This window comes from Danio rerio, chromosome 24, assembly GCF_052040795.2.
Source record: "Danio rerio strain M-AB ecotype USA chromosome 24, GRCz13ab, whole genome shotgun sequence".
Lineage (NCBI taxonomy): Eukaryota > Metazoa > Chordata > Actinopteri > Cypriniformes > Danionidae > Danio > Danio rerio.
In genome coordinates this window covers 20448880-20469127 of record NC_141044.1, presented here as the reverse complement: position 1 = coordinate 20469127, position 20248 = coordinate 20448880, and the positions used below count along the sequence as shown (strand labels likewise).

The 20248-nt window shown below is 36.2% G+C and overlaps 1 protein-coding gene across 1 annotated transcript; it reads right to left on the bottom strand.

Moving 5' to 3' along the window:
- Positions 1-47: 47 nt before the first annotated feature.
- On the bottom strand, positions 48-18572 carry ezh2 (enhancer of zeste 2 polycomb repressive complex 2 subunit). The gene is given in 20 exon segments (NM_001077279.1): positions 48-1201; positions 3969-4053; positions 4134-4214; positions 4297-4378; positions 6093-6188; positions 6312-6490; positions 9121-9246; positions 9329-9369; positions 9465-9559; positions 9681-9850; positions 11624-11861; positions 12074-12171; positions 12282-12445; positions 12550-12652; positions 13641-13817; positions 14016-14136; positions 14223-14342; positions 14493-14621; positions 14820-14943; positions 18214-18572. Coding segments are annotated over 19 exon segments (2283 nt in total). The 5' UTR covers positions 14937-14943; positions 18214-18572; the 3' UTR covers positions 48-1140.
- Between the last annotated feature and the right edge of the window lie 1676 nt (positions 18573-20248).

Genomic DNA, 20248 nt, shown 5'->3' with positions numbered 1-20248 from the left:
AGCATATGAGAATAATGAAACAAATGAATATCTGGAAGAGTACAGCAGACAGTTATTTTCAATGTTTATTTTCTCACGTTTAACAAGTCCCTGTAAACAATTGAACAGCACCTTGTATTTGGAGGCAACAACATGGGAGATGGAGTGGTCAAAAACCCTTATAAACAAATGGAGCATCAGATTAAGTGAAGCAAAACAGAAATCATCTAATTAAGAACTCCCTAATACTCACGGACAAATCACAGCAACTGATAGCCATCAATAAATTAGAACACTCATAAAATAAATAGGGAGTCTGGAGTCAAGCCTGGTATTATTGCTTTGATTTACAGTATCCCCTGTTCAGTAAAAAAAAAAAAAAGTGATTGTTTTTTTCACGTAAGCAGGGAGGAGAAGAACAGCACCTTGAGTCGATCGCTTTACATTTAGTGGCAACTGTCTGGACAAACCTTACAAAACAATGTACAATAACAGTGAGGAATGACGAGTCACCCGTTCCAACACCACATGAAAGTGCTGTTCATGCAGACAACAATTAGAGTACACCATTTTAGGAAACTGTCTAAATCAAAGAGACTATCAAACAAGTCAAGGCACTGCAATATGGTACTGATTTGACCTTCCGGTTGTCATTACTGTGCATTGGCACCAGAAAACGTGTTTCTTGAGAGACTCGCATGCAAAGCAGTGACGGTGGCTTTGGTTTCCACAAAGAACAAAGCTTAAAACGGAGCTGGGGGTTGTGTGATATAAATACTCTTTTCTTTTTTGTAATACAAACATACAGCCGGTTTAAATGTGAATTTTGGTCCAACGGTAGAGAGGAAACTGTCAAAATAACTTAAAAAAAAAAACTACAATCCAGATACAAAACAATGGCCCGTTACAAAATGGCTCTACTGTAAACAGAATGTTCAAGTTACTATCAGAAAGTGTATCCCAGAGTAAGCCTGTTGGTCACGTGTGTAAAAAAAGAAAAAAAAACAAGTCGTCAAAAAAGGAAGTCTTCAAAATATCACTGTTAAAATCTTCTCAAATAGATGCCCTTGTCCTATAAAACGGTATCTAAACTGTATTGGAAATGCATGTGGAGAGAATTCCTGAAGTATGTAAGGCATTTGTTCAGAGAGGTAGATGGCTTCATGGAATTTCCATTTCACGTTCAATACCTACATATTTCAGAGCATCCGCTTGACTGTATCTGAAAGAGATACAAACACATTAGATAGATTAGATTCAACTTTATTGTCATTACACATGTACAAGCCGACCAAATGCACTTTCAGTCTAACCAGAAGTACAATAGCAGCAAGTGCAGGATACAGGTAGAAGCTCTAAAAGTGCAGTTATAGAAAAACTATGGGTCATATTTACAGATGAACAGTATATACACATGTTGTGTTAGCTTTGAACAAAGATTAAATGATTATATGTTCAGGCTGCTATTAATAATCAGAAGTGTGCATATAGATATGAACTTTGGTTAGATTAATCAGATGCTTCTTACAAACTGCCATGCAAAACGTATGTGAGTGATTATAATTAGATAAGAACATACGCTGTTAAAACAAATAAATAATAAAATAAAATAAAATCACTATTAAATGAACATTTCTAGTCATCTCAACTTACATCAATAAAAGTGAATAAAATATTATATATAAAATAGAAGTTGAACATGTCATGTTAAAATTAGGGATACAATAATTATGGAGTTCGGTTGTCTGATTATAGTCTGAGTAATCAAGTTTTTACAGTTATTATGCATTTATTAATTTAAGTAAACTAATTTAAAATGTAACATTTTATTAATTTTAGTAAACCACATGAAAACTCCTTATATTTAAAGTGTTGTTTATTGCTGCTCAGTAACTTAATACAGCACAGAATAATAATAATAATAATAATAATAAGGAATAATTTATCTTTGGACATAAAAAATAATTAAAGGTTTTTGGCAATAATTTACACTGAAAATAAATGACAGAACAATAAAAAAATCATCTAATGTAAATTAAGCAGCATATTAGCCAAGTATTTCCCTTTTAAAGAGAAATCATAAACTATATTATGAACTTGTTTGGTATTTTCCTTTTGTATTTTTTTCTCTTTTGAGTAGAAATGTGTATAATTCCATACTAAGTATGAAGCTGATTGGTCAGGTCTTGTCACGGGACTCTGTGCGATCGCACCATTCTTTCAACTAGGTGAGCGTGGACAGCGTGGCGCTACTCACTGCTGCTAATACACACCTCCATTGAAAATAATGAACTTAAGCATGCAAAAGACAGCATATGTAAACAGCCCTTAGTTAATATCCTCAGCCATATAGCTAAAATAAGCCTTTAATCAAGTGTGCAAGACTGCAAGTGTACTGTGAACAAGCTCAGAACTTTAAACTAGTGCACAGTTGGCATAACTTAGTTGCAGCAGCTTTGTTCCATTCAGAAAACAGTGTTGAGAAGCCTTTAATAATTTAACCGTGACGAATTAAGGACGTACTCATACTATGCTATCCAAACCGTGCCCAGGCCCGTTTCCCGGTTCGTTTGAGAAGTGCGAGTGCTCTGAATCGAGCTCAGGCATGGTTAACTTAGCCAGCCCTGGCGCGGTATGCTTGTGTGTGAGTGCAAAACGTGCTCGAGCCCGAAACTGAAAGAGGGACGTGACTTTGAGGGGACTGTTTCATATGGATTGTTTAATCATTCTTACTGTTCAATGAACACAAACTGTCAGTTTATTAAAGACCAAAACCCCTCACTACACGACAGCTGCACCTTCAGCAAACCTCCTAATTAGTGCAGAAAGAGGACTTTATGACTGTTCATAAGTGTCAAAAGTGGCTGATGTGTTCGGCGAAATATTTGACTGCGCATCGCTGCATCCCAAACGACTTAAACAATATAACTAAAGAAATCTCCACTATGCTGAGCAAGAGCGCTTCCTGAACAGCGCATCATCGTTGAAGTAAGCATGCCCAGGCCTGAAAGTATTGTGAGAGTGCGGGTCGTTGGGGGAGACGGGACAAGCGTGCTTTGGCCCGGTTCAAGGCAACTGTACATCGTGTGAGTACACCCTTTAGCACAGTTAAAAGTGAAATCGGTTAATCCTTGCATCTCTAGTTAAAATTTGTCAGATAGTTAAACTTGAAGAGTTGAAACCTGATTAACTTTACTAAAATAGCTTTTTGCATTTGTTGTCATGATTTGACACATTTTCAGAGTTTAGGTCATAATGTGAACTCCGCTTTCAATAGAGGAGATGAAGCCACTACAACTAGTTTAATATAGTTGACAAGAAAAATAGCCTGATCAAAAGTCTCTCTCTCATGTGAGGGTATTTTAATGAACAACTTAACAGCAAGCTGATGATGTGGAAACGTAATTTGTAAAGGTGACATCTTCAGTCTCAGTGTGCCAGTGAACATGTGAAAGCGCTTTATTGCAGTTATAGAAGATTAAAACATGAATGAACATTAGAATGTTTGTTGAAAGACCTTATGTGAATCAATTAATCAGTATTTCAACCACAAAGATGTAAAGCTTTTTTTTTTTTTACAAACATTATTTTCCTGTCATTAAAGAGTAATGATAAATAATATTCTGAACATTTTTGCTAAATTTCTTAAGCATTGTCATTGACTCACAACAACATTAATATAGTATAGAAAAGTGCACAATGTTTTTTATTAAGTGTCCATTTCATCTACGATATTTATTCATTTTTCCTTGAAAATTACTTTTAGAATGATGTAATTGAACTATTTACTCAAATAGTTTCTATTTGTGAGAAATAACTATAAAAAATAAGTAGCTATAGTTTTAAGTTATTAGTTAAAGTAATGTGCCAAGCATTGTACAAGACTCCACAAGGCTTTATCTCAATTTGCAGTTTTGTTTTGTTTATTAAGAGCTACTACTTTTGTAATAGACTACATGCAAAGAAAAAAAAAAAAAAAAAAACTTTACCTATAGTCGAAGAAGAGTTCCTCTCCGGTCTGTATGGCTCTCTTCGCAAATATGCCAATCCTGTGATCCCCATTAACCATCATCACTGCAGGACGAAGAGGAATAAACCATGACGTAACAGTTCACACTCTAGATCTTCTCAGCACAAGATGGAGAATGGTTTACCTTTTGCATAGCAGTTGGGGTTCACCGAGTGGTTGGCAAATCTGATCTTGTTTCCTTTCCTTGTCGCATCAACAACAAAGTCTGTGTGGAGAAAAAGGTAGGAGGTTGTCAGCTGGTGAGGGGCACGTGAACAGTCAGTGTCTGCGAGAGAGAGGTTAGCTACCGTTGTTAAGGTTGAAGAGGAAGCTGCACATGTATTTGTCATAGACTTTGCCTCTGCGATCTGCCTCATCCTGCGAGATGATCTAGCAGGTAAAAATAGAAACATCATATTAGAAGGAAACACATCATTCAGTGACAATGAGAGACCACATGATGCTATTTTAAAAGCTCATTCTTTTATTTAGTACAATAGAAGAAAACACTATGATTACAGCAGTTCACTGTGCCACGCTTTTTCATTTGTAGCATTCTCGAAACAGAACTTGAGAACAAGAGACTGAATAGTCTGCGTATAGAGTTGAGGAGTTCAGCACAAGAGGATTTGGTGCCTAAAAGTCAACATCTGCGGTATGGGATTAAGTTACTTAGGATACAGAAGGGCGGATGCATGGCAAAATCAGGTAATTTGTAAGTCAGTCATGTTGAGTAAAAGTGCGTGGAAAGCGAAAGCGCTTCGCTTCTTTCAGCAATTTCAACATGCTTTGCGGACACTCCATTGTCAGAGCGTGGTGACAATCTATTGTTTTCTCCAAGGACGACAAACTAACCAATGCAAGTGTTATGTATGGAGAGAATTAAAAAGCATTTGGTGTTTGGGTTTCTTGTGTTTGTCTGTATGGAATATACAAAGTATGGAATTTACAAATTTCAGGAAGGGCTCTAAAATTTACCCCCAAGAATTAAGACAGCACTACAACACCTGCACACGTCATCATTTGTCATTGCAATCTCTTGCTTCATGAGATCAGAAGATGGCAACTGCTGTAGTTATTCCAGTTGTGCTATTTTTTGTATTTATCTTCAGGAAAATCACTGAAGGCATATGTTTTGTTATCAGAACGATATATATTGTGGCAATAAGATCGTAATACTGTGCATTTACACAGTTGTCACATTTATCTATGTAAACACACCAAAAAACAATATTAACATTAAAGCAGACACTGCAAAAAAAAAAAAAAAACTCCTAGCCACTAGACTTTTCTGACAGGGTATTCCAGTGTCATCAAGTGTCAGAAGGTTGTGGAACTGCTGTACAGGAGTAATGATTATGGATTATAGTTTGCGAAATTTAGCGGTTTTTAATTTTAGCGGTTTATTTAATAAGCATGACTGCAAAACATGAAAGCGGTTATAAATATATATAATCTTTTTTTTTTTTTTTTTTTTGCTGCAACAATTCGTAATAATGACATTAAAATACTAATTTGTGGATCTTTCTTTTGATTGCAACACTACTGTTGTGGCTGGCGTATTCTGAGAAATTTTCTTACCCCTTGGTTTCGAGTGTGGTCCTAAAAAATATATCCGTTCCAAAGGCTATCCACCCCTTCTCCTAAGCCCTACACTTTCAAGCTAAAAGAGAATTGGGACACCATTCTCTAGGTAAGGGGAAGGGCTGAGGGGTAGAATTGGGATAGGGCCTTAGTTGAATTGTTTTAGAAACATGCTACAGGTCTTTAATAAAGATCTAATTGTTTTTCTTTTGAAATGTTACAGATTCACACTGTAACCACAGATTAAGTCTGTCCATCACAAATGGGGATTCAAATCAAAATCACAATATTGTTCAAGAAAATTGTGATGGGTTTTTTTTGTCCATATTACACAGCCCTAATCACATGTACAGTATACGGCATCATATATTTTCAATTTTGATTGATTTTATTGCCTTTAGATAGAATTTATCCCTTTTATATGATACTGAGCTTTGTTTGCATGTATAAGATACATTACAGAGCAAAGGAAAATGACAATTGTATGACTCACAGGGAAAATAAATAAATAAAAGCTCACCTCCCCGCAGTACTCTGAGATGAACTCATTCTTCTGAACCGGCTCTTTGATGAAGATTCCCCACCCGGCCACATCAGATGGAGCCAGCAGCAAATGCTTCAAAAACAAAGAAATGGCATAAATCATTCAAAAGTGTGACAGTGACAGACTATTAACTTCTTGTTTTGGTTTGTGAAAAGTGACACGAGTCATCATGCACGTGTCCGAAAGAAAAGGTACCTTCTTTGCTCCTCTCTGGATGCTACAGTTCTTGCAGGAGACGTTTTTACTGTCCCAGTGCTCAGCTGCCCCACAGGTGAGGCACAGGTCAGGGTCACACTCTCGTACAGCCAGGTAACACGGACACTGCTTGGTGTTACACTGGGCCTTACAGCGGCAACCTGGAAACCGATTCTGACCTGCACAGACAGACAAAATCAAATAAAAACAACTCCTGGGGCCTGTTTCAGTAAGGAGGTTTAAACAACTCAGAGTTTAAACTTGAACTCTGAGTTGATTTACCGAGAGATAAAAAACTCTGAGTTTTCGGTTTCAGAACAGCTGATCTGAGCTGGGTCAATCAACTTTGAGTAGACCAACTCAGAGTTAAGCGCGCGCACCGTGACTATAACAAGGCATTATCAATAGAGCACAGACATTACGAGTGACTATGGCAACATCTTAAAAAAAAGAGATCAGCATTTCTTTCTTCAGCTGAACTTGATGTGCTCATGCAAAGTTATAGCAAATATGAGCGTACATATTTAATAAGAAGCAGCCATCAGTGAAACAGAGACAGCGTGGGAAAACAGCTGCTCAAGTTAATGCGTAATTTTTAATTTTAAGTATTTAAACATTTAAGTATAATAAAATAAGTAATGTAATGTGTGACATTTATACTTTTTTTCTAAACTTTTATACACTTTTATCAGTTTTAATAGATTTAACAGTGCACTTGTTATGTGTCTGCCTTTTTATTGATCAAGTGATAGAGGTTGATATAACATTAAGAAGGTAAGCAGTAATAAAATTATTTTTAGACAGAATAATAATCCCACTAATCTCTAACAGTGCATGTCGAAGGTTAAGCTAATTATTTATGAAAAAAAAGGACAAGCCTCGTGCGTGACTTTGTTCTGTGTGTGACAAAAATGTAGGCAATAGCTGTGTTTCCATCAAAATTACATAAATTTGTGCAACACTGGAATAAAATAAAGCAGCGTTTTTATCCAAAGAGTCGAAGAGAACACAATCGTCACTTCCTGATTAACTTGCGCCAAATATCAACAGTAAAAACAGAATTACTGCGGTAGAAGAAGCTGCGTCAATGATTTTTTATTTAATTAATGTACCTGAGCCTCAGAAGACAATTGACACACAATGAACACGTGGGGGCGTTTGAAGCCAGACGCGGAGATCTTGACACGCTACAGACGCTCGGAGTTCATTAATAATATACACTAATACTGAAACAGTAAAGGCATTTTAGAATGACTAAAACAACATTTAAGATGTTCTGCAGTGTGCTCAGTCTGCTGGTTTGTCCTTTCACACACATTGTCATCATCATCTCTAACAAACCATTTTTTTTTTATGTACATACTGTAATTTGTTAAGTGCACTTTTATGTGCATCTTATCAAATAAAAGTTTAACCTACTCAGTTATGCGCATGTTTTATTATGAGTATTTTTAAAAGTTATGTGAATTATGTCGTTTCCATCAATCTTTTTTATGCACATCTCCAAAATGAGCTCTAAAATAGGTGTGTGGAAATGTAAGACTAATGCGAGAAATACCGCTTCATCTTTAAAAAGGGGAGGAGACCGACAGAAACTCAGAGTTTAGAGAATAAAACCTGCTCCGGACCAGGTTAGATTCACAGAGTAAGTTACCACAGTAACTGACTCTGAGTTAAAGTTAACTCTCTTTTAGAAACAGGCTTGACTTACCCTGCTTTCTCGAGTTTAACAAACCTGCCATTTTGAAACGGAAAACCCAGAGTTTCTCTCATTTCAGGGTTAAACTACTCTGAGTTTTAACTTAACCTGCTTTCTGAAACAGGCCCCTGGTTTCAAACTATACTGTTTGTTTATTTAAATTATTTATTTTATTTATTAATTAGAGCTTTTATAAATGAAAACACTCGTTATGAATGCATAATACCTTCATTGTAGCTATAAAATTAGACCTTAACTTGACCACATTTATGGCAATCATTTAAACCCAAGAGCTCTGCAAGAAAACTACTGGCTTCAAATGTTAAAAGTAAAAATTGAATTTATTGAGGTAGTAGAATCTGCGTGAATATTTTCCTTATTTAATAAATGACTTGCGCCTCAAAAGACAATGGCTACACGCAGTGAACGTGTGGTGGCGTTTGGAGGTGTGAGGCATAGAGCAGAGATGCTTTTGACAGTTCTGGAGGCAATTAATAATTTAATAACAATAATACTAAAAATGGTTGAGGCATTTTAGAACGACCAAGACAACCTTTCAGATGTTTTACAGTGTGCTCAAACTGCTGGTTTGTCCATTCACTCACATTTGTATCATCACATGATCTCTTATAACAAAAATCACAACCTTTTTTTAATGTGCATACACATACAGAAATTTGTTCAGTGAAAGTGTTTCCATCATAGTTTGAGCATCTTTTCTTATCAAATAAAAATGTTATCCTACTAAGTTATGCGCATGTTTTTTAATACGCATCTTGGCATTTCCATCAATTGTTTTATGCGCATGACCAAAATGTGCATAAACACAGGTGGATGGAAACGTACCTACTGACATCTATACTTGGCGTAAAAATAAAGGGGGACAAAAAGTAACTGCTTAATGTTCTTGTTATTCGAAACACTTAAAAATAAATACTTTTTGGCATCTTATGACATTCAAATCTTGTCACAGGTTTCATGTTAGGGTTGTGTGGGAACTATATAATAAGTCTTTTTTACAGAATAAAGCATTACCTCTATGGACCAATACCAGTGTGTGTGTGTGTGTGTGTGTGTGTGTGTGTGAGAGGGGTGGTCATATACACTCACATTCTGAGCTACACTGGCAGAACTTCTCACAGAAGTTTTGGGCTGTGACACAAGGGCAAGAACTGTCACATGGCTGGCGCGGGTGATCACATGGCTGGTAGTTATACACATGATTAGAGGAGCCATCTACAAACAGACATTCCACAAATTATTAAATGAAAAAAGCACTGAGTGTACATTTAAAAGTACAAGCTGTATAAACGCAAACCTTTCTTTAGTTGAATTTTTCGACAATGTGTAGCCCACAATCTAGAAGAACCCATGAAAAAAAAAGAGAAATGCACCAATAATATTAGAAGCAGTTTAAATGAAAATTAAAAAATAAATAAATAAAGACCCCATACCTGTGTTTCCTCTTCTTCTTTCTTTGAGGAGTGTTTTCATCCACTGCAGGTGCTCTTGCAATGATGCTAGATTCTTTTACCCTGAATTCATAAACCTGACAAATATCGAAACAAGAAAATGACTCTTCATGCTAATGTGTAAACACCAGCTTCACAAAATAATTACACCACAATTAGCAATAAACAGCAAAAGCTTTACCCCTCAGGTGCATATACCTGTCTACAGGTCTTTGTGCCGATGAGTCTGGCTATAGCACAGAAGTTGTCGTAGTAAGTGCCGATGAGCACCCTGAACAGAGACGCCTCCGCACCGCTCCAGTCCACATTCTCAGGAGGCTCTGAGCTCAACTTCAGCTTCACTGGAGTCTGACAGCGAGAGTTTGCCTCTGTACAAAAACAGATTTAACTAAAATACAGAATCTCAGAGACACAAAACAGCAGCTGTGGCATTATTAAGTAGGTAACATTTGAGATGCTGCACTGCAATTGATCTGCAGGTTAAGTTGAACCATCTAGTCCCATTACATTTTGCAGCACATCAAGAATAAATGTGATTTTATTATAGTTTATCCCACATCTAGCTTTAGTGCTGGGTGATTTGGCCTAAAAAAAATCTTGATTAATTGAACATTTTAACTTGATTACAATTAATGAACGATTATTTTATTTATTTATTTGTTTTTGCCCTCATAGTTCACTGACAGGTTTTATACAGTAAATATGCTCACATATAAAGTGAGATTTTTGAATGGTGCAGTACTTGATTATAAAATAATTGACACAAATCTACCAATTACCTATGGCGTTGTTTCAATGACAAACGGAAAAATGTCGTGAGCACAGTATTACAAGTCGAGATAGCATTTATACAATACTACCTTGGAAATATTTTTGCTTATGCGCCGATTTCCTCTGCTCGTGCAAAAAACCTCTTGCACACTCCCTCAAATATATGCTGCTCAAGCACAGATTTTTTTGTGCGGTCCAAAATAAACACTGCTGAAGTGCAAATTAGCGTGTTTTATGTAGCAAATATGTCTCCAACATTTATTAGTTTTGCTAGGAATATTTATGAATGTCTTTAGGCGTACAGAGTGACATTGATGAAACCTGAAGCAAAGTGAAACAGCTAAAACCTACAGCAAGGTAAAGTCATTGTATGCAGAACCATAGACTTATCTACTAATAAATAAAATTACGGAATTTCCAAACTGAAAGCTACATTGTGTTTGCTGGCCTCAAGCATCACGCACCTGTCAGTCAGCCAGCCAACACGTAACCTCAAAGGCACAACTACGATTAAAGAAAAATGTGCGTTGTTATAATTCACTTACCTTTTAATTCATTTTGGTGCAATTATAACCCGCAATTAAAAACAACGACTGATTGTTTTGAATAAGAAGCTGGAATGTAGCCATGGTGGGATGTATTTTGGTGTGGCGCCCCGCCATGGAAGAATGAATGTAGCGAAAACCATGCATGGCTATGCGATCGCGCATAGGCTGCACCAGACCATATTAGTGAGTTCGACACAGAAGTATAAATTAGCCTTAACAGAGCACGGTCACATGACTCCACACGTGGTAGGGAAATTAATTTAAAAAAATCGATTATAGGTTCTGAATGTTGATTTTGATTACTATATTGATCGCCCAGCTATATTTGGGCTCTATTCAAAACTGGCATTAGAAGATAAACAGTTTTAAGACTTACCACAGTTTGGAAAAGTCAAGGTTTTAAAACTGCTAAAACTTTGTTGTACTGTTTCTACGGTGTGTATATATAAGGTTTTTTTTTTACATGTCTTTTTTCTCTAGCAGAAAAGGATCCTCCACATCAAAAGCTACTGGTCAGCCCATAATTCAGCAAACATTTGAAAAATAAATCACTTACAACCTAACATCCAAGCATGCTATATACCCAAATAGTGATGTGGCTTACTTTATAGCCAAAGAAAATGAAGATATCCAAAGATGCTTTTTCAAATCTGTGTTTTTGAAACTAAGTTGAAACGAGTTCCAAGAGCGAGTGAAAGCAGGGTGAATCGGCCTTCAGCTACTATGCAGATTTTATGCAGATATAACTGTTCAAAATTTAATTTATAATATAACTTGTATTGCTGCATCATGAAAATAATATTTCAGCCACTCAAGCTTTACCTGAAGAGCTGGTGGTCTCATCCTTTTTGTCATCATCATCTTTATCATTGCTGTCGTTTCCATCTGCTCCACCCTCTCGGTCGCTGTCTGTGTCTTTAGTCTCAGAGTTGACGGTTGGCGTGCTGGGTCTGCTGTTGCTGTTCGGGAGCCTTCCTCTGCGTCGGCCTGTACTGCGCTTTGAAGGGGTCTTGGCACGTTCAGGAACCACACCTGCTGGGTATTCCCTAACCATGCCATCCTGAGGAGAAACGCGTGCCAACGTTAATGGGAGCAAGACACATTCAGTACTTGAAAATGTTGTGCATTTGTGTGTGTAACATCTGAGCCCAAACACATTGAGACTGGGTTTAAAAGCAAAACAAAAAAAAAATTCTAAATTACACATTTTTCATAAACCCTTCAAGGTTGCTTTTATTTTGAACTGAGTGGGTGGGGGTGTAATGAACTTGCCTGAACCATATACATGTAGCAATAAATGCCACAAGGTTTGCTATCCACCAGATTTTCCATGTTCTTCCGCTTGTATGTGTTTGGAGTTGCATGAAAAGCTGTAAATCAAAAAAGCAATGCTTCCTTTAAAAATGCAATCTTTGCACAGGAAAACAACATAGCTGATTGTAAAAGTTCAAGGCCAGCAGTTTGGGAGCAGTTTGCTTACGGTGAAGGAAGCAATCGTATTTGAAGCAACGCCTGCAGAAGAGGGTATGGAAGGAGTGCAGACTCTGCTCTCTTTGCACTGATTTGGCATTTGGTCCATCAATGTTGGGGGTGCATTCAGGAGGAAGAGCCCCTGGGAGCTGCTGCTCAGTGAGTTCTTTATATCTGTAAATATTCACAGCAAGCCCATTTTTAAACTGTGATCACAGCAAAAGCAAGCTTCGTATAATGTGCTATTTTAAATAAAAGGAGGAGTTGTTTCATCATACTTTTCTTTGAGTTCTTCAGTTGACCCTTTGTCAGGAAACATCGAAGATATGGCTTCAAAGATTTTATCAGAGGGAAACTTTTTTGATCCATCGTTGTTGTGACCTGTTGCATAAGATAAGTTTGTATGAATGAAAGCATGTACATGAAGTATCAATGGTATAATGAGAGGTTGTAACATATGCAGCATGTAATAAAAAGCATGTTCACTGTCAGGTCTGCCTTCGCTTAAAACAAAAGTCTAGTCACTTATAGAAAAAACGTACAGTATAGAATATAAAGTCATAATGTAGTGGAAAAAGAATATAAAGTATAGTGTATAGATATATAATGAAGAATATAGTGGATAGTGTAATATAGTGTATGACTCCCATTAGCTCGGAGGACTGCATCCATATATCTCTGCAATGACTCAAACAACATATTAATAAAGTCATCTGAAATGGCAAAGAAAGCGTTCCTGCAGGACTTCCAAAGTTCATCATGATTATTTAGATTCATCTTCAATGCCTCCTTCATCTTACCCCAGAAACGCTCAATAATATTCCTGCCTCGTGACTGGGCTGGTCAATACCGGAGCTCCTTGACCTTTTTTTGCTTTCAGGAACTTTGATGACATGTTTTGATTTGCCCTCTCCAGTGGTGTGTGTGATGTAATGGGCAGCACAAATGTCTTGATATCTCATGCTGTTGGTGTTGTCATTCATTCTGCAGATCTCTCGCACGCACCTATAGTGAATTAACCTCAAATTATGATTTTTCCTTCACCAAACTTGACAGATTTCAATGAGAATCTTGGGTTCATGCAGGTTCCAGTAGGGCTTATGCAGTATTTGTGATGATTGAGATCCAGTTCAACAGACTATTCATTAAAAAAAAAAAAAACTACCTTCTGCCACTCTTCCAAACAATCAACTAGAAGTTAAGTTGCTTTTATAACTAAGATTGATGACACGACCTTTGTCAGGTTGTGTAAACCGCAGTAAATCTTTGAGGGTTTGTGTTAAAAATAATAATACTAATAAGACATTTAGAGTAACACATTTATCTTCTTTAAATCTGCAGCCTTTAAAAATAGTTTATTTTCTCTTACTCTCAGAACTCAGCTGTTCCTTGTGGTCTTCAGCATCATCTTTTCCATCACAGAGGTCCATCTTTTCAAACTTATAATCATGATGATCATCCTCTTCATCATCTTCCTCATTATCACTGTACTGATTGAGTGCATTCACCAACTCCACAAAAATCTCGTCATTTATGAAGCCACACTCTACAAACAAAAAAAAGACAGGAAAATTTATCAATAATTTCACCCCCAAAAAATAAAGAGTCCATATTTACTAATTTACAACATACCAAATATTGTATTGTGTACTTGTTTTATGGCGTACAACCATTTTATCTTTTAAGACTACTATAGAGAACAATTCTTAAAAAATAAATAAATAAATAAAAAAGATTCTCTGACCTCGATCTCCATGAACTTTTCCATCATAATTTTTAATCAGCTCTTCTATGAAGGTGCCGTCTTGATCAAGGATTTCATCACCCATGTATGGGATGTTGTGCAATACGGTCTCATCTTCAACCTTAAACAGAATAAGAGATTAAAAGCATGCATTTTGTAATGTAATACTTTGATTTCGGTAAAACAATAGTAAGAGTCTGTCTTTACCATAAAGTTTTGCTGGAGGGGAGACCACGAGTACATGACAGGAACAGAGGCCACGGCATTCAGTGTTTTGAGGGGAATGACTTGTCTGGAGAACTCAGAAAAGCCACTGTCAACAGTGCACTGCAAAAAGATTTAATGACAGATCACGTCTACAGGCAAAGAAAATGATGACCCTTTCACTTTTAACACTGTGCAGCCAAAACAATAATGCATTTAACAATAAAATATTAACGGACATATATTAAAAAACAGAAACGAGATTGATCTAACCTCTCTGGTTCCACGCAAGGAGCTCACAGGTGTCATAATATGAACAGGCTGTATCCTCCTCAGTTTCCATTCCTGATTTAAGATGTCAGTACGCTCCAGTATTTTTTGTCTGTTGGAGCTGAACATGCTCTGTTCAGTAAGAAAATACGTAGCAATTACAGGACGTTCACACACACAAAAAAAGTCAACATGGTTGTTCTAATAAAACTTTGATTCATTTGTGTTTTACACACATGCAACTGGACTCATTATGTGAAAACTAAAACATTACCAACACCAAACTCTACACAAGCAGCAGTATGTCTGCTGTACTAGCCCATGGATTACCTTGACCTCGTCTGCCCTCCTGAAGCGTTTGAGCTGCCGCAGCCGCATGTACTCAGACTTCACTCGCCGCCTCCAGCAAACAGGACCCTTCTCCGATTTCCTCCCGGTCAATCCCATGGTTTCCCTATAGACAGAGTACAGTTTTAGATTTCACTTTAGATTAATATAGAACCATTCAACATTAAGGTTAGGTGGTTTTCCTTTTGACTTTGGTATATGATTGAAAACTACTACAAATAAACATAGGACCCAAAGATGTCTATGATGGTAATGACTGAATTCTAAAATCCATCTCTAAAAACTGAATTAGCTGCATAATGTAGAATGTGACAAAAGTGTAAACAATTGTATCAAATGTAGGAGTGCACATCTATTCAAACTGTTGAGTCTGTGAACTGCAACAACCATACCATATACGTTTTTATGCTCTACCTATTCATGTAAGTGTTAATGAACTTTCATTTACTACACACACTTTTTCCTAACATTATGCGTTTGGTGTTTTCAGCATATGCAGGCACACTTAGGCATGGCAAAATAACTGGTTTCAAGATTTACCGCGGTTTAGTAAAGTTAGGGTTTTAAAACTGCTATAATTTTCTGTTAAACCATTCCTATGGTATATTATTTAAGGTTTTTTTATGTGTTTTTTATGTTTTGTAATGAAATCAGTGTTTTGGAAACTAATGAAGATGGCAGAAATCAGTCATTTATTTAAATTATTTAGCCAGACCTGTTTACTGCTCAAAACCTTTTTGCTAAAAGATAGTGTATTATTCAATGTGGAAAAAAGTAGTTTTTTACCCAGACATTTAAAAAGAACTTATTTTAGAGCAGTAATCACAATACTAGGGCTGCAGGATATTGGAAAAATCTAGCATTGCAATTTTTTTTATTTTGCAATATATATTTGCAATATGAATACAATTTCACCAGATAACTTAATATCTCTATTTGGAAAGAATTTTTGTTAAATCAATTGGGATGATCAGTGGGAATGCATTGACATAAAATCTAATAAACAATCTATAAACTTTCTGGGGTTCCTCGGACACATTTTCGATGTGGTGTGTGCTATTTGCAGTGCATTTCTGTATCTGCATGTGTTGTGAGTATTTTCATGCATAACAATCTATAAATACAGTCACGAAAAAAATGCAATTGAAAAAAGTGTTTTATCGTTTTCCGAGACTAACAGTATTCAAGTACAAATGTACAGTACTAAATGATAAAAATAAAAATAATTCAATCAAATTAATCTTTAACTGTAAAATTTCATACACCTGTGTGCTTTTAAGGTCATTATACAATCAAAGGCATCAAAAACACATGCAAATGATGAATTATAATACAAATTCAACATAACATATGCTGCAATGTGACTATTGTGAAGGATCACATTGCGATATCGATGTTGAAACAATATATTGTACAGCCCTATAAAATACCTTGATGATGACCATGAAAGCGTGACATTTTTATCAAGGCTATTATACCGTCAGAAACTTATACTCACAACAATTGACTGCCAATTCTCTTACCATTGAATATTGGATCTATTTTCAGGCTCCCACTGACTTTCATAAAGAAAACATTGTCATGCAATTTGTAGGGCTGCGCTGATGAAAGATATTATAACGAATCGCAATAAAATTTTTGTCAATAACAATGATAAGCTCTGAACTTTTTTTTTTTAACTCTTTATTGATTACAGAGCCAATCTCACAGCAGAAAAGTGGAAATGGGAATCCAAAAGTGTGCTGATATTAGAAATGTATAGAATTTTCGGCCACTGAAAATTTATTGACATTCTAATTTTTGTGGCTTCAGTCATTGCTGGGATTCTTTTTTTAAATCTGGATACATTACCAAAACATGTGGAAATATATATATCGTTATCTTTCAATGAGAAAAATAATTGTTGCGGTTGCATTTTTGCAATATCGCCCAGCCCGAGCAATTTTGCAAGTAAAGTTTGTTTTCCACAAACAAAAATCAAATAAGTTTGGAACAAGAGAAGGTGAGCAAATCACAGAACCTTAAGCTTTGAATTAACCATCTCTATAAGATTTAACAGCAAAAGCGTTTCATTGACAGTAAATATTTTTCACGCAACTGTATAGATGTAAAGACATCTAATATAAAAAGGGAACAAGGTTTCTCCTCAAAACAATTTTAGAAGCAAAATTGCCACGTCCTGTCCAGAGATCTACAATGATCAAATTTGGATATTTTAAAATGTATTAAATTGACATTAAACTTTTCCAATCAATTATGAAATAATACAAAGTACTTTCGTTAACAATGCTGAAAATTGAATAAAACATACCCGAGTCCTCTCAGGTCTCCTGAGCCTTGAAATATCAATAATGCTGAGAACCACAAGAGCGTAAAAGCCAGCTCTATTGCTGTGGAGATTATCTAACATGCTATGGGTATGTGGGTTGAATATGTAACCGATGGAATCTGAGCCATGAGGTGGCGTCGTGCTAGACAGTGACAAAGTGTCACTTGTAAGTTCACAGGTTTTCCCCTCCTACAAGTTTTCTCAGCAGCGCCTTAAACTCTTCAACTAAACGTAGCATCAAAAAACAACAGACTGAATAAAAGGCAGAGGAAATGTATGTGCTGAGTTTGATAACTTTATAACCTAAATTAGAAGTTCTGAAATTGTATTAGTTATTTTTTAATTCCCAAATCTGGGTTATCACGGGTGTAGATGTGACAGGTGTATGAGCTTATTAGCGCCCCTATTGGCGTAAAACACACACTGAAGACATCTAACTGAAACAAATCATTTAACACGTTTGAAAGCACTGTTTACTCGCTAAACTTCACAAAATCTGTACTTACGAAGACATAAAAAAAACACTGGTGAAGTAATAAAACCAATATGCTTAAGAAACAGCTCAAGCAAAACAGGAAAGCTATTTTACACACTTGGGGGTTTCTAACTATATGATTGCTGTTGCATTTCATTTTTGAGGGACACATGTGAAGATGTCAAGCAGAATGACAATGTCCTTTTACTTTTAATTGATGTTTTTATTTTTATTTACACATGGAAAGTGAAAACGGGCTGAGAATGTCATGGCACACATCCAGTTATTTCCTCAAAAAACTAACACCAAGTCTAAACAACATGACGCTCAGGAAACTATACGATTTTTTCATTTTCTTCTGAATTATCCTTTAAACTTCGTTACGACTTGACAGAAGAGTAGAACTTGAACCACATGATTAACGTAACCAAACGGTCTTCAACCTTACCCAACAGGGGGGAGGTTTCAATTTAAAGTTAGTCGCTAACTAGTTAGCTGGACTGTCTTGATCAGAAAGTAACGTTAAGTGTGGTTTCACAAACACCTTCTTGGTGTCTTCTCCAATAGCCTACCTGAAGGAGGAGATCTGTCCACATCCAAACAAACCACTTTTTCTTCAGTCTGTCGGCGCCGTGTGTAAGTGAAGATGATCAGTTAACTGTGCTAGCTAACTCAGCTAGCTCGCGGTAGAGGGTCCTTTCACCTCCGCGCGTCCGCGTTACCAATACCGGCGAGCCTCGATAAACAAAAGACAGGCGCTTAATTCGTCTTCACTTCTTCTAGTGTCTGCTTTGCCGGATGTATTTCCCTCGTTTAACTGCGACAGACTGTACGCCAGCTTGAAATAGATCTAAAATGAAGGTTAATGTGCAATATTTCCGTTTCTGTAAGTATTCAAACCCGCTCAGTCTGTCGTTTATACTCAGAATTCGCCGCCCACCTCGCGCACTGCAGAATCAACGAGCGCCAAACAGATGAGCCAATCGGAACGAGCCATATTCGAGCGGCTCAATGTTGCGCGTTTCGATTGGTTATATTTTATTGAGGACTGGACAAATCGGATGCGTGACTGCAGTGGGGGACATGTGAAGAAGTTCTCTTTGTTCTTGATTTTGAACGATACAGTTTTTGTGAAAGTCCAAATGCGGCGCGGAATATGATATTGCCAGTATGACGTTACGGATATTTAACATTGTCATGTTTTACTTTTAGTAGTTAATGTGTCTGCCATGCTGTACAATGCAAATAGTTAAGTTTTTGTTGCTTTCTTTGAGTACACACAGAACAATAAGCATGCAGCTAATTCTAGGGAAATCGGTTCCATATGGTCAGTAAGTCGATACAGTAAACATGTCAGTCTATTTTCGCATTGAACTGAGGGACTTCCTGTGGACTGTTTGGAGTGGGTCAACCGGTGCATTAAGTTCCTCCCACAACCACCGGCGAATCTTTCAACGGGGGGCAAAGCCTCCAAACCTCCATCACACTGATGGGCAATCCGAATCATTTCCGGTAGTCGGTTCGTTCGAGCAGTTTGAAAAATGATTCAGAGTCATACGTCATCACATGATTCCTGACATCACACAGAAGGACACATAAGTAGAAAAGAGGCACAAATACTGTATGTAGATAAGCCTACATGTAAACTAATTGATAAAACTTTGACAGACTTTGTCTTGAAAAATAAATGCAACTATATGAAAAAGAATTAAATAAATTCGTATAATAATGGAGGTTTTAACTGAATTGATTTTTGCTCTTCAAACTATACTTTCAAAATGAATTGGCTTAACCAGTATCTAAATAAAGAAGATTCAATTTGGAATATTTTTCCAAAACGGAAATTTTCTTTTGTTGGAGGCATTAAGTTTTTATTGATGTGTAATCATAATAGAACCAAAAATTCCTGTCAAACTTTCATATTTCTATCAACAAGTTCTTCTGGCTTGAACTTTAATTTATAAACACAATTTTACTCCTCGCACATTTTCTATTTGTAATAACCAAAATAATTTATATGAAAATAAGTCTTTGTTTTTCAGTGAATGATTAAACAACGGTTTGCTTTTAGTTAGTTATTTAACAACAGAGGTTTTTAATGAATTACTTTGAATTTACTTTGAATTTCACCAATTGTTATGGGAGCTAGAACATCAGGAATTACTATGCTCTTTGAAAATAGCAATCATCTCCCTCCTAAAAAAGAAAACTTTTCTGATCCGATAGAGACGGTTATAGGTAAAATTTGAAAATATTAGACAAATTTGTTGTTATATTGTCCCCTGTAATCTCTTATTGGAATAATATATGGAGAGATTTGATATGGGAAAAATTATGGTCTTTGCAACAAAAATATTTCCTCACCAACAAGGTCAAAGAACTGTCTTTTAAATTGATCAACAAGTTTTATCCTATAAAACAATTTTTGAAAAAGTTTTATTCTAATATTGATGTAAAATGTTCATCTTGTCAATTTCATACTGAAACTGTTTTTCGTTTATTTTGGGAGTGTATTATGCTGTACAATTTTGGAAACTTATTGGCTCATTTATCAATGAAAATATACAACTATGTTTCTGTTACTTTTAAAGAAATAATTTTTGGTTA